This window comes from Cydia fagiglandana, chromosome 20 (assembly GCF_963556715.1).
Source record: "Cydia fagiglandana chromosome 20, ilCydFagi1.1, whole genome shotgun sequence".
NCBI lineage: Eukaryota > Metazoa > Arthropoda > Insecta > Lepidoptera > Tortricidae > Cydia > Cydia fagiglandana.
Genome location: NC_085951.1, coordinates 7,601,062 through 7,615,934, shown reverse-complemented (window position 1 = coordinate 7,615,934; position 14,873 = coordinate 7,601,062). Strand labels below are relative to the sequence as shown.

Genomic DNA, 14,873 nt, shown 5'->3' with positions numbered 1-14,873 from the left:
GATTCCAGCTGGTATGGTAAATTAAGGTTAATACTTATTAACGTAATTAACGTTAATTAATCATTAGGGTTGAAATCGTTTCTACCAATCCGTTAACACCACTCCGCTGCATCGAAAATGCCATAAAATTTACGATGTCTGGTAATATGCCTGTTAATTACGTACCTACATTTGAATTCTAATTTTCAAGTAGTAGATTATCTAATTGAACTTAGTTTTATGAAGGATCCAAATGATAAATATTGGATAAATCTTGTCGTAATAAAAATAAACTGAAATTACGATAACGTCATGCCACATTTCAATTGCGATTGTAATGCCATCACGAAGTGGCAACCGTAGCCTGTCGTCATAGTCATGTTGTCACGACAGGTGTTGTTCATTACACATTGATTGAAGGTGCTGTTTTATTATATATTTTTTGATTTAATAGTTTAAATCACATCATCAATGACGTTCCATAGATCTTTTTTATATAAATAAATCGGATCTGATTAATTAATTTAACCTGGACTTTGTTCCTCCGCTTCTGATCCTTCCTCCTTATAATTTTTAAAGTTTATCCTTCAACTCAAATCGAATCGCCTGTGTGGTCTGTGCTCAAATCGTTGAGCAAATGGTGGCGTCAAATCGTTCTACCGAGTACCGCTCATTTTAATGATAACGCTTATAATAGTAATCACGTTTCTAACTAACGATACCATCATCGTCTAAGCCCGGTTTGTATTTTTTCACAAAAGCTTACGTGATGAGCTGATGAGATTTTTTTGTAAAATGCTTCCGTATGTTAAAATAGTAATTTATGTGCCAAGTAATATGTAATCAATCCAACGAACGGAGTTTTTAAAATATGGTAAAAAAATATTATGATTTAGTGGAAAACAAATATTCGAAACCACAATCATTGACCTTTTAGCCCTTTACGTAAAATAGTTTTCAGTAAGATAACGCATCGTATTAGATATGGAAACCCGTTTAATTGTATAACATCGGTATTTTATGAGAATAGTATTTCCAAAAGCAACCCTTTAAGAGTGATTAATTTGATTTCTAAAGCGATGATGGAGAGACTTGTACACTCTGTATCCTTAGGCATTTAAATAAAAGTAAACAAAATCTACCCTCAAGTGGCTCCTCTTGACTAGGCTACTCCGATAAGGGCGATAAGATATTATCTCTAAAATAAAAGTTGGCGAGACAATGTACCAATGTTTTTGCCATGTTTTTATACATATTGATTTCAAAATACCTTTATAACATCGTAGTCCATTGCAGACCTAGTGGAAAAAAAGTAAGAAACAGGTTAATGTGGAAAAGCAATATTTTTAGACCGATGGCGTCACCCATCGTGACCCGCCGCTCACTTGTTTGCATCAGAACTGTATTGTGGTTGTTTTCATAGCATAGCCTGCTCTTAGATCTTTTCTTATTCATTTCAACACTTCCTTGAATTTATATGCGTATGTAGAGAGAGATTGAGTGGACTGTGCCTGTCATAGAATGGTCAGATTTCCACCCAGGAATGCTAAGTTACGTACCAACATTGACACATTTATTAACAATGCCATACCTTTCCTTCGTTCGTCTTTTTCGCTGCCTATCTATCGCTCTGATATGCAAGAGTGATAGAGAGACCGATAGCGAAATTTCGCTGTAGGATCAGGATCGTTTTACCAACACTAGACATGTCTGAAGGAAATAATAACAACATTTTTACTGTCAAAATGTTTCAATTTTTCGGAACCAATTTCGCTGGTATTGAATTATTTTAGGTATAGATAATACTAGATTTTTGTGTTATGTATGTAGCAATTGTTGAATGAATTCAGCACCCCCGATTTATACGAAAATGATACCAAACATGGCCTAACAGCTTCACTGATGTAGATATCAAGATAAAATTAAAATCCCTAAATAAACTTTCAAGAGCGGGTATCTCAAAAACTATTCAAGATATCGAAAAACTTGACTGGATAAAACTTGTAACTAATTTTATCAGCTTTCGGTTTGTCTTAGTAGTCATGTCGCTAAGACGCAAAATTTCGAAGATATCAATGAAAAACCGAAAAATTCGACTGTCTTACCCCCCAGCACCGGGGCTACAGCCGGGGACTTTTGACATGTTCACCTCCTAACTAGTCCAAACAAAGTTACGGAGTCAAAAATTCTGTTCCTCGCATTTCCCTCTACAAAGTTTTTAAAGCATTCATTTCCTGACCATTTATACCTTTAAACACTTTACGAACTTGCCTAAGTCCAAATGCAACAATGATTTTTTAGAATCACATTTCGTAATGCATACTTACTTACTGCCATAAATGTTGTAAGTATTATAAATATTTATAAACCATAAGTACAATAAACTCAGCTCGGCATGCGTTTAGCATACCAATGTCACTTTAAATTGTTATTGGTCAATACATTTGAATGATTAACTTTGAATTATTGTGTTTTTGTTATTAAAGTTGAGGTCAAATCAATTTCAGTTACACGTCACATCATCAAAATTACATATTTATAAAACAATAAACTATTATTAATAGTATTTATAGGTATATAACACGCATTTTTTGTTAGGTTTGAGTCCGAATCGAATGTTTAACGTACATAGGTAGGTACCTAATATTAATTATATTACGAAAGTTTTATTTATAACACAAAAATCGCTGCTCAGTGATAGATAGCTTAGTTACAAAAATTAACTAACACAATGTTTTTAAGCATTTGTTAAGTAGGTATTCAAAGATTTCAATTTAGTGGTAATTTTTTTTTATTAAATATGATATTCTGGCTCAAAATAGCACATATTAGCTTATTTACATATGATAGTCTTAAATAAACAGGTATTTTAGGTATAACGATAAACAAACAAAACTACATTAATATTCAAAATGCGTGTAACTGAAGTCGCATAAAATCAAAATAAAACAGGAATATTGGAGGAATTTTGAGACAAATGTTCTTGCATTCATGAAATTTATTGTTTATTATATATGCAACTCGAAGTGTCATTATATAAAATCGTACGCAACGCAACACGTATATTTCCACGAATTTTTTATATAATATGTTTATGTTAAAAATGCGGTAGACTTTAGTTGTCGAAATATTTGGTGATAATATTTGACTTCACATAATATGTGGTCCAACAAAAAACAAATTCATTCAGAATTAAGTCATAGAATAGAACCAACGAATTCTTTATAAACTTACTGAGGAAACTAAGTCATATTACTTATTTGTTTTTAAATCGCGATCTCAGGTCTTAAACGTAGTAAATATTCATAAAATGTATCATACCCAACCCTAGTTATTAACCATCAAAGATTGGTAAACAGAGCTCTAAAATTTAATATACCGATAATTATCAAAATTCCTAACAAATTGAACGCTACAAAACAGTCATTAAAACATAATTCCGGCAGCTTTTTATAGACTTTTTTCTTCAGACATGAAGTATCGCCCTTAGAGCAAATTGATCCGTCACGAGCCAGTGATCCCGATTCTGACATGACAATTTGTTAAGGTTTTGATCTTGTTCTGATATGAGTAAGACCTTTATAATCGCTCGCGCTGATCTCTCCGCACGCACACGTGTTAAAGAGGCCAATTCAAACTTACGTTCTGACATCAAATTGATGTCATTTGGTATTCATTCGCTCTTTTATTTTGCTCGTACTTGACCCCAATTCGACGAGCGACGTTTGACGTATCGTATTCATCTCCCGATGATGTGGAAAAAATCATAAGTTCTCGAATACGTACAATGTCAAAATTTGACATTAGCAATCCACAGTTAGGTGACAACCAAACCAAACCGAACACAGAGTTGAGTTACGGTTGTACCAAATGATAATAACCACAGTAAATCGAATCAACACCTGATATAATCAACATGCAATAAAATCAACTGTTGATTTGACGTGGATGCGAAATCTGACAGTTGTACATGTCGGATTTAGCCCCTTATTCGTAGAATGCATTGGCGCACACGAGAAGCAAGTGTCTTAAAGTCGTGTCATTATCATTAGGCATTTCAATCGCACTTATCGATGCGCGTCAGATAGGTATGGTACTTACTTACTGCGAGCCGTGTCAAAGTCACATCAAATCCAGATCAATATAATAACATTTTTTTAGATTAGAATTGGCGTCATTGGCGTAAACACGTTTAGCGATTGTCTTTAATGACTGAAGCCTTGACTCCGCTGCGTGTTAACAATTCTGTAAATCTGTTTTTAATTTTAGCGTCCTTTGTCCGCCGCAAAGTTACTTTGTCAGATCCTAATGACGCTAAATTCATTGTTTAAAAGATATTTTTTTAAATAAAAAAACTGGGGAAGAGTCACAGTATTAGACAGTGTCGAACACTTATTGTTAGTTATTCACCTTAATTTTGTTAGGAATTGAGACCAAAGTTACTTATTTTTATGCACTTCAGATAATTATTTTTACTACTTACCAAGTTACCTACCAGCCGCTTAAAATAGGCAAACCAGTAACAGACAAGTTTTATACAGGGTGTTTGGTACATCGTTTGCCAAATTAAAACGGCAGATAGGTTGAGTCTTTTGCTATCTTCGCAAACACCCCGTATACTACTCCCAAAGAATGTGTAAATAATTTAATCTAACGGAAAACTTAAACATAACAAATATCGGTACCATACGCGATTCGTCTGAAAAATGTTGCAATAGTGAATTTCAAGTTCTATTTTTTTAGCTAAGCTTATTTTAACTAAAAATAATCAGCAAAAAAGTACACCCGGAAACACGACAGTAATGTTTATAAGTACATTGAAGACGATAAGAAGCTAGAACGAAACTATCTGAGACCGACACTATCAATTTGAATCACACCATCGGATGACTATGAGGCGAATTCTGTGTAAACAATTTAATAAGGTTTTGTGCTTATTTTGACATTGAATCTTGTCGTTGTCATTATTCTCAACAATCTTTTACATAAAACGAATCGAAACACTTAGATAAATATAAATAAAATATGGAAATGATAGCGTTTCTTTTCATTTTCTGCTAACGATTGTCATCTTGGTTCCTGCCGGCCTAGCCAAGCTTACAATCGCTATCGCTTCGACATCGAAAAGCATTATGTCTCTCTATCACTCTTCCATATTAGCGCGACAGTGACAGTTGCGTTTCGATCGCTACGGAGCGTAAGCGATTGGCATCTTGGCTACGCGGCCTGGGGCCCCTAATTGCGTATCGTTAGCACCAATGAAAATTAGCGGCACTCGCTACGCCTGATGCTAGCGGCTCAGGTTACGCGAGATTCCTATGTCGTATCAAAATAATATGAAACCCATATCAAATTATAAAAACAGAATTGGCTTCCCAGTCTAATGCAAAAAAAGTAGGAAGATATTACAAACCTGTAATTATTTAACAAATTACTGTCATGCGCGGAACGGTGCGTGCTGGAAAAACAACTTGAATGCTCGGCGGTTGATTATTGGGTGTGTAAGGAATGTTTACATTATGCGTGCATTCAAGAAAGTAACGTTTAGGTAAAAAGATAATTGAAAATGTTGACAATAAAAAATTTAAGTGAACATGATGTTGACTCACGTTAGACCGGGCCCGGTCCGGGTCAGAGCTACTGGCGCTTACTTTTCTATGATAGATGACCGGTGATCACGTAATACTTCCAATGAAAACGAAGCGCTGGAAGCTCCGGCCTGGACCCGGCCTGGTCTAACGTGAGTCATCCTTAATACTTATTAGATGATTGCAATAAGAACGCTAATAAGTACTCGTATTTCCAAAACTTATTTAGATATGTCTACATGTAGATAGGTCTTTTTATTTGAAGCGGTGAAAACGAAGCGTTGGAACCTCCGGCTTGGACCCGGCCCGGTCTAACGTGAGTCATCCTTAATACTTATTAGTTGACTCCAATAAGAACGCTAATAAGTACTCGTATTTACAATACTTATTTAGATATGTCTACTTGTAGATAGGTCTTTTTATTTCACATATTTACTCAATCTTCACCCTTTCGACGATGATGATCATGACATTATGAGTATGTAAAAAATAAAAAGACGTACACTGCTTATTGGAATAGGACCTATCCAAGGATCTCGGGAACGATCGTTTGAAGTACGCTTCCTTCATCCAACGGTATAGGTACCTACTGTGATGTTTGATCCCTTATCATGTACTTATTGTGATTATGTTTAGGGCCTAAACTGAATCGCAATAAGGACGTAATTTTAAGGCCCCTAATCATTGTTGATAAACCATTACGCACCACTTAGTTTGGATTCAATTAAAAAGCTGCACAATTTTTTGCAGTTACACACAAGCGCTATTAAAATTTAATCAAACACACAAAGCGGCACTTGCTGCAAAACCAAGGCAATTTGGTTCAGAGCAACAAAGACGTCAATGTGATTTTAATTCTTATAACCAACACAATACATATATTCTCAAATAGTTCAAGATCACCGCTTCACCTTCATGGTGTGAACTCGAATACCAACCATTGAAAACTAATGGCGCGCCTTACGAAATTACATCTCGTAAGAATATTTTGTTCTATTGCTTGAGTATTTAATTTTATTTCATTGCCTATTGTCAATGTAATGATAATTACCTACATTTCTTGAAATCTTTGTTTGTCTGTTTTGCGCATGAAAGTTTGAATTATGTATCTTGCGCAGCTTTTTTTACGCACGAGTTTTAATGAAAGATGCTTACTTGTGTTGAAACGGTTGCTTTATTTCTTCTGTTTTGACAGCGAACAGATTCCCGATGTCGTAAAATATATTTGGTCCGTATTTGTTAATGTTTTATTTATGTTGCTTATAACTCTTCATCGCGTTAAAAAGGCGACACTGAATGGAACCAATATTTTTTCTGAAAGACTACAGTGTACCTATACATTGCTAATGCTTTTTAAAATATGTAATAGTTATTTGTTTTACAAGGGGGCAAAGTTGTTGTTTAACCGCTCGCGCTAATATTGATACCCGAGCAAGCGAAAGATTCCATTTAACCACGAGCGAGTGGTTCTATAAATGTAATCTTGAGCGTTGCGAGGGTTTCAAAGCGCGAGGGTTAAACAAAATTTGCCCCCGAGTGAAACACAACATTTTTCACCTCACCAACCTGAGGCAAATATTAAACAAAATCAAACCAAATCAAATCCAAATGAATGTTATTGAATATGTAGGTATCATCCAAAATAATCATTTAAAAGTGAATTCTACCAACAAACATAAGAAAATAACTCAAAATTTGCCTCACATGTGAATAAAATGCAACTTTGCTATCAGTTTTTGAAGTGCTAAGTAAGCCTGTCCGAGCTGATGTGAAAACGTATATTATTGCGTTTAAAACCTATTATACTAAGTGTGCCAGATAATTGTCTTACGAAAAACATGCGAATCCCATTAAAGGTTCGGCTATTGAACTCAGCGCTATGAATGGTAAACTGCCTTTTAACTGAATTACGTCGTTTAGTCAAAACTTAATTGGCGCGTCGTGTTTTTTACGCAACACCATCACTGGCAATTTAGGCTCTTCCCACGCCTCCAAAGGCTCAAAAACAATACTATACGAAAGGGACACACTTCGTCAGTGCCATGGGAACGAGGGAGATGAACCCTGTTCCCAACGAGGAAAAAACGGCGATTGTTTTAGACGTTTTCATTGTAGCGTCTTGGCCTCGGATGAACAATAAAAGTGGCTGTTTTGCTAACTTTAGGTAGGGCTTAGTGATTAGCTGTGCCTTTGTTTAGGTTTTCATTACTGGTAGGCAATTACTAATAATTAACTTTAACTTCTTCTTCTTCGTTACACTTTTGACAGAGTGGTCGTGGTCTTTAGGTAGACTTTTGAGCGACTCGTTTAACGACACGTCGCCATTCCTCCCGTAGAGCTGCTTTCCGTGAGCATTCGCTTACTGTGGCCGACACACTGGCTTTGATTTGGTCGGTCCATCTCATCGGAAATCTTCCTCTAGCCCTGTCAACTCCCACTCTTCCTTGCACAACTATACGTTCTATGGATGTTCCGTCTCGCCGAGACACGTGTCCAAAGAAGTTTAACACCTTTACCAATTATATGGCAACAGCGTGAGCACATGCCAGACTGTGACAATAACAATTAAATTCTCATTGCGGGCAAGCAGATCATAACAATTACTTTCGCAACCTTGTCTTGCTGCAATTAAATCTACACGCTTGTCCAGATAATTGCGCCTTGCAATATTTTTACAATAATGTCTACAGAGAACTGGAGCAGCCAAAACAATAACGATATTCTAAAGCCACGAAACCTAAATCTCAGAAATTAAAAATAAGATGGAGCCTGATAATAAGGCACGTGGGAGCGACAGGTTCTTTTCTGTGTCGATTCAAATTTAGAAACGAGTTTACTCATAGATGCCTTCGGAGTTTTACCGTTATTGTAAAAAGTGAGTCGTTTTAGTGACAATGGGTCAAGTAGCAGAGAATGTGTGCTAAGTAGCCCGTATATATTAACGACAAGTGGGCCTATGGATTATGTAGATGTTAGCTAATTACGTAGGTAGGTATGTCAGATTGAAAGAAACATGAGTAGCTGACCTACTAGGGTCAATAATTGTTTGCATGGCACTTATACGACAAGTTGACTGACAAGTTTTTCACTGTTGTCGATACATACAACTACATTTGGTTGAAGGAATTGTACTTATAAATTTGATCACTCTGCTAGTTTTGTGTAGGCGCCAAGTCACATGTACCTATCTAAATTCTAAACCCGGTCCGGACCATGATTTCATCCGAAGTTCAAAAATATTTTCTTTTATTTTCCAGAGGAAGATTGGGCGGAGAGCACGGCTTACATGATGCATGAGGCATTTGACGCGTCTCCTCGCCGCGCAGCGTCTCCTCGTCATGCAGCATCGCCTCGTCGGGCGGCGTCACCACGTCGTGCTGCGTCGCCTCGTCGCGCGGCGTCGCCTCGTCGCGCGGCGTCGCCTCGCCGTGCGTCACCGCCTCGCCGCACGTCACCCCCACGCCGCGCGCTGTCGCCGCGCCGATACGACCGCGGCTTTAACGACGACTTCACCGACCAGTTCCGTGACTCACTGGCACCCTTCCGTGACCAGGCCGGCTTCGATCGCCACCACCGCCACGAGTCTATTGAACGTGTCAAAGAAAAACAAGAGAAATACGACGACGCACCAAGCTACAGACGGCGGTACGCTGCAGAAACCAAACCGTCCAATCGCAGCATAGACCGAATAGAAGATCGCCGGTTCGGTAAACTAACAAGGGGCGCTAGCGAAGGAAGTCTAAAACTCGCCGAAGCCTCCCCAAAAGACCGGTTCCAAGTCGCTAAAGAAAAATTCAAGAACCTAGAACGGGAAAGGTTCAACAGGGAACTAGAGCAGCACATGGCTATCAGGAGGAGCATGCTGGAAAGAAATAGTCGCTCGACTTCTTCCCCCGAGGAAGAACATAGAGACGAGCGGCAGCAGGAGCGCCACAGAGAATTGAGCTCTCGGCGAGAACCTGACCGTTCTCACCGGGATTTGGAGCGTTCTCACAGAGAGCCTGAGCGGTTCAAAGATCCAGATCGGATGCACGATATAGACAGGGATATAACACACAGAGAAGTGGAGAGACTCCCACGCGTCAGCCGTAAACGCGAAGATGTCAAAAGATTCGAGTACGGGGCGGAGGATTATCTGGACAGAATCGAACCAAAGCCGCATAGGGAGGACTTGGTTAGATACAGGGAGAGGAGAGAACTAGATCGGCGTATAGACGAGGATGAAATAATTGAGCCAGTGATCGAAGACAGGAGGAGAGACTGGAGTGACAGGCAAAGGGCATTCAGCCGCTCGCGGCTGCTAGACGACCAGAGGCAGTCGTACGCGGAGGGCGACAGAGACCGCTACTACGAGAGGGACTACAGAGATTACCGCGACCTGTCGGACCGGCAGCCCGCGAAGTTCCGCCACAGCTACGCGGAGCCCATCCCGCGCGGCCGCCTCGGGACAGTCAGACCTTACTGAAATGCCATAATAGAATAGCGTGCTTTTATGACCTGAGGAAATAAATGAGATTTAATTATTGTTTATTGTTAATTTACTGTATTGAAGTGCAGTTAAATTGACGGTGGATTTTATCGAGTTTAGCTAAGCGGCCTCTAGATGTTGTTAAATTTACCTAGACTCTATAAAAATATGTGGGTGTAGCCTTCTCACGCAGAAGACAAATTCCCACATCTTTTTTAGGGTATTTCGTCATGTAGTTCTAAATATATAATAAAGAAAAAATTCGATAGGATCATCCGTCAAAGACTGGCAGGCACAAATCATGTACCTATTGAGAAGTTGTTTTAGTCATTTTAATATTATTGTTCGTAGATGTTATGCATTCGAAAATTTATAAATATACTCAGCCGCACCATTTTCCAATACTTACCGAAAGTTGCATCATAATGATTTGTAACTTTTATCAATGTTATTGAGTGAAATTCTAAAAATGTGTTGGTGCTACAACTAAAACAATAATGATGGTAATATATTTCTTGTATATAAATAACAATTATTAGTTAGTTTTAAATACATTTATATAGTAAACAACCAATCGCTAAACATATCGACATTATCAAATTTTGCATTAATTATATGAGATTTTTAGCATGATTTTGTAATCTATATCAAATTTTGATTTAAAATAGTTTATTTACAAAATTTGACTAAATGTGATAAAAAATCAATTTATATTAAAACTATGGAATGTACCTTATAAAAATGCATGTGTGGTATTATAAAGATAAACTTGGCCGACCAGGGGCCGTAGCCAAGATTAAGAAGAGAAAATTGTTTATCAACAAACGCCAATCGAAAGATATATTGACAGGAACGAATAGTCACATTGTTCTATTTCAGTTTAGATTGGCTTTTTTTAAATAACATTCTCACTTATAGTCTGTATCTTTAGGAATTTAAATCAAATTTAAATAAAAGTAAACAAAATCTACCCTCAAATGGCTCCTTAAGCTATACTTCGTTTTTTTTAGCATTAGAAATAAGGTAAACAATCTTGATGTGTCTTTTTATTGAAAAACACGTTTAAAACATAAGTCACGGCAAATATGTAACAATTATGAATCTAATACGATCATTTATATTCTTCTGCTTTCGTAAGTAATAGTTACTGATTTTTTTTAAAGCGTTTTTCAATTAAAAGACATGTCAAGATCGCTTACCTTCTTGCAAGTTCTTTCTTATGCTAAAAAAAACGAACTATAGTTGCGGTTAGATGAAAACATTACATGATCAAACCAACATTGTTAAAGTCAAGTCGTTCAGTGACTGATCCAGGAGGTTTTGTAACTGGTTGGTTAACCAATAAATGTTATAACTACCCGAAAATGTACAAATTATTTGTTTACTTTTATTTAAATATTTAAAGATACAGAGTATAGATAGGCCTCCAGAAATGATTAATAAAATCACGAAAACGTTGAAAATAGACCTGCCTAACGTGTAAAGGCGTAGTTATACTAAAACACCAAGGTTTAATGAAAAGTGTATTTTAAGGTAAAGAAGAGTTTATGTGTTTTTTCCAGTGTGCTCGATAATTTTACAGCATTTCATATGCCGATATCTTAAAACGGTGAAATTGCAGTTAGGAAAACCTCCGTTGCATTTAAAATTAACAATAAATGTGAGCCCATAGCTAAAAGTATTTTGCAATTCTTGCATGCAAAGTAAAAGAGGCAACCAAAGTCGGCTAGACGTTGCTCTTCTTTACTTTAGAGTCATTTAGACATACAGAAACTATGATTTAACCTAACCCATTTGTGTCCATGCATATTACAATAACCTAAGCACCGAAAATGGCGAACATGATTGAATTTTAAATAAACTGAAATTCACCATTTAGCGCGCATAGGTTAATTTGATATCACTCGACACGTTGGACGACTGAGATATCATCTCAAATACTTGTTAATTATTGTAATATATGTATTCGTGTTAAAGTAAGCATAAGATAGAAGACTATATTGTTCCAGTGACGTCACATCACTTGTTTATCTGACCCGTCCATACATTTAATGATTGTAAAATATTAATAAATAAAGTTAATTCCATGTATGTTTTAATTCATTCACGCGTATGATTAGACTGATCTCCACGGTAGTGATGTACGCGGCCGCATACAATGTAGAGGCCGCCTTACTTTGATCCTTTGGTTACCTTTTAAGAGCTCATTTAGACGATGCGAGAACTCGCATGCGAGTTTGATTACATTGCTGGTTTTGGTCGGTCGGTTGAATTGGACGTAGCCAACAGTCCACAATGTAACTAAAATCGCATGCAAGTTCGCGCGCAGTCTTAGCGTCGGTTGCACCAAACTGTGCATATCGTCAAAGAGTTCGCAAAATTTTTATGTATGGAAAGTTTCATAGTAAAGCGCCGGGGCGCGCCGGCTGACGTTGATCAGTCTGTCAAATGTGGTTGGTGCAACTGGCCTTTAATCAGCCCTAACTATGGGGCAAGATGTAACATTAACACCCAGCAGTAAAAGTGCATGTTTACTTTATGACGTTAAATACTTTATTGGTAAAAAAAAAGAGAGAAATAAACAAACATAATAAAACTTAAAAACCTACAGATAAAGAATTTGGCCCAGATCGCCGTCAACTGGCAAGATGCAAGGTTAGGCGCGCCGACAAGTCTGTACAATCTACGCGCACTTGGCCCCCATTTTATGAATGAATTATTCATACACAAGCACAAACTTAAAGTATTGGTTACCTCTAACTTGTGATAAAGTGATGGTTTATTATACATCTGATTTAATAACTAATGCTTGCAGTCTAAATTAGAAGCGTCCTTCAAATGGGTGTCAAACGCAATCACAGGTAGAATTGTGGCAAAATCACATTCATATAACAGAACTGATTCCATGAGTGTCTGTGAAAATAGTGTGAAACGCGCGCTGTACGTAAAACTGTTTCATAATAAGTATATGCTTTGTAAGCAGTTCTAGGAAGGGCCAAAGTATGCCTCAAGAACTCCTGACGAAATAGAATTTTTACTACTTCACATATTTTAGAAGTTTAATTATCTATTCAGACTAAGTCCTAATTAAGTAGGCACAGCTGTGCTCGTTAGACACACCTTATGCCCCAAATAACAGCCCTAAACGGTCGATCATGTATGTTGGTATGCTGCAACTTCCCTCGATTAAAAGGTCTAATTTAAAAGTAGTTTGACTAGATTGAGCGTGAAAAACATTACTGAATTAATGGAACCAAGATGCCGATCATAAAAGCTTAGCTTAATTAGGCGAGTAACAAGACCATTTAAACGCCATCTAATTTTACTGTCAAAATTGCGTCTTGTCTACAATATGTTGCATTTTGTGCTATCAAACTGGACATCATAATCGGGGATAATCGGGTTAACGTGAAAAAATAAGTACACATTCAAAAGTAAGATTTATTAATAAACTCAGTAAACAAATTATTTACATCATAATATTGCATGTGGCGAGTGAGCCAGCACTTATCATACGAGTAGTAAATATTGCACCAAAATTGCACAGTTACATGGTAAAAAATGCACGACCGCCTATCGGTCCCTTCCAACGTTTGGCCAACGCTGCCAACATTGCCCCCAAGGTTGGCGTAGGAGCCAACCTTAGGATCAATATTAAAGGGACCGCTAACGTTAACCTGAGGGCCAAGAAAAAACGCTCCGAGGGAATTCGCTTGACGCTTATGCTTGCAGCTACGACAATATATAATATGTACATTTTTTTACATTTATATGTCATCGCTGTCGACGCTAACTTTAACTAGTTCGCTCCGAGCATTTTTTATATGGCCGAGGCATAAAACTATTTACCTAAGCTTAGTTGCTAACGTATAATATTTTTTACAAGTATTATCGTATAACATAATGTCTATTTATTAAAGTGACGGTGTAAATCCAAGACAGCGCGCATAGAATGAAATAAATAAATAGCGTCTTCATATGTGTCTTTATGATATGTGTGTATGTGTGTGTGTGGGCCTGTGTCTTAGGTATAACTATTTTTACAAGAGTTTTACAAGAGTTACACATATTTAACTGGTTTTGTTGATTTAAGTCGTTGAAAAATTAGTATTTTTTCCAATAGCAATTGGCTTTGAAAGTAGGTAGGTAGGTAAATTGTTTTTTTTTACAATTTATTTAGGAAATCTCGTCATAAGTACTAAAAAACTTGACTATAAATTAATTCATAAAAAAAGTACACAAAAGTGTACCTTTATTTGAAAAAATATTACACATCACCCGTGGTAAGATAGATAACTCAAAAATATTTCGTCTATGTATAATAAGGTTATTTCCAACAATAAATAACTGCATACATAGTTCTATTCACTTAATCGATATACTTAAAATCCTTATTTATATAATAAGGTGGTATACGCATGAGATTAAAAGTTCTGTTACAGCCAGAAGAAAAAGTCACGGTAAAAATTATTCGTGATGATATTGGGAATAACTTTAGCAGATTGTTTTGAGCATATTATTCTTGTTACATATTTATTGCTATCTGTATAGATATTTGCTCATTATATTAAATCACATTTTGATGAGAGTTTACATTCGATTCAACTGACACTCACAGCTTCGGATAGAGCTTAGGTACCTACTACTAATTTAGTTAAGACGAACTGATTTTTTGATAACATTTGGTACAATTCAAGTAAGTACACGTCAATTACATAAATGTAGGTAATATATAAATAAACGGCCACAGAAACAAACCTTATATATATTTACTAAACAATTTAATTACTTATTTAAATTTAATTACTTACAATTTGATTACCAGGAACACACCTTGT

At 36.7% G+C, this 14,873-nt stretch overlaps 1 protein-coding gene across 4 annotated transcripts in view; it reads left to right on the top strand.

Moving 5' to 3' along the window:
* The window catches only part of LOC134674626 (zinc finger CCCH domain-containing protein 13), a 48,004-nt gene extending 35,882 nt beyond the window's left edge, over positions 1 to 12,122 (top strand). For all 4 annotated transcript variants that reach the window (XM_063532747.1, XM_063532746.1, XM_063532745.1 and 1 more), the window contains exon 6: positions 8,825 to 12,122. In XM_063532747.1, the coding sequence (XP_063388817.1) occupies positions 8,825 to 10,032 (1,208 nt within the window). In that variant the 3' untranslated portion in view covers positions 10,033 to 12,122. The remainder of the gene's footprint in view (positions 1 to 8,824) is intronic.
* The last annotated feature ends 2,751 nt before the right edge of the window (positions 12,123 to 14,873 follow it).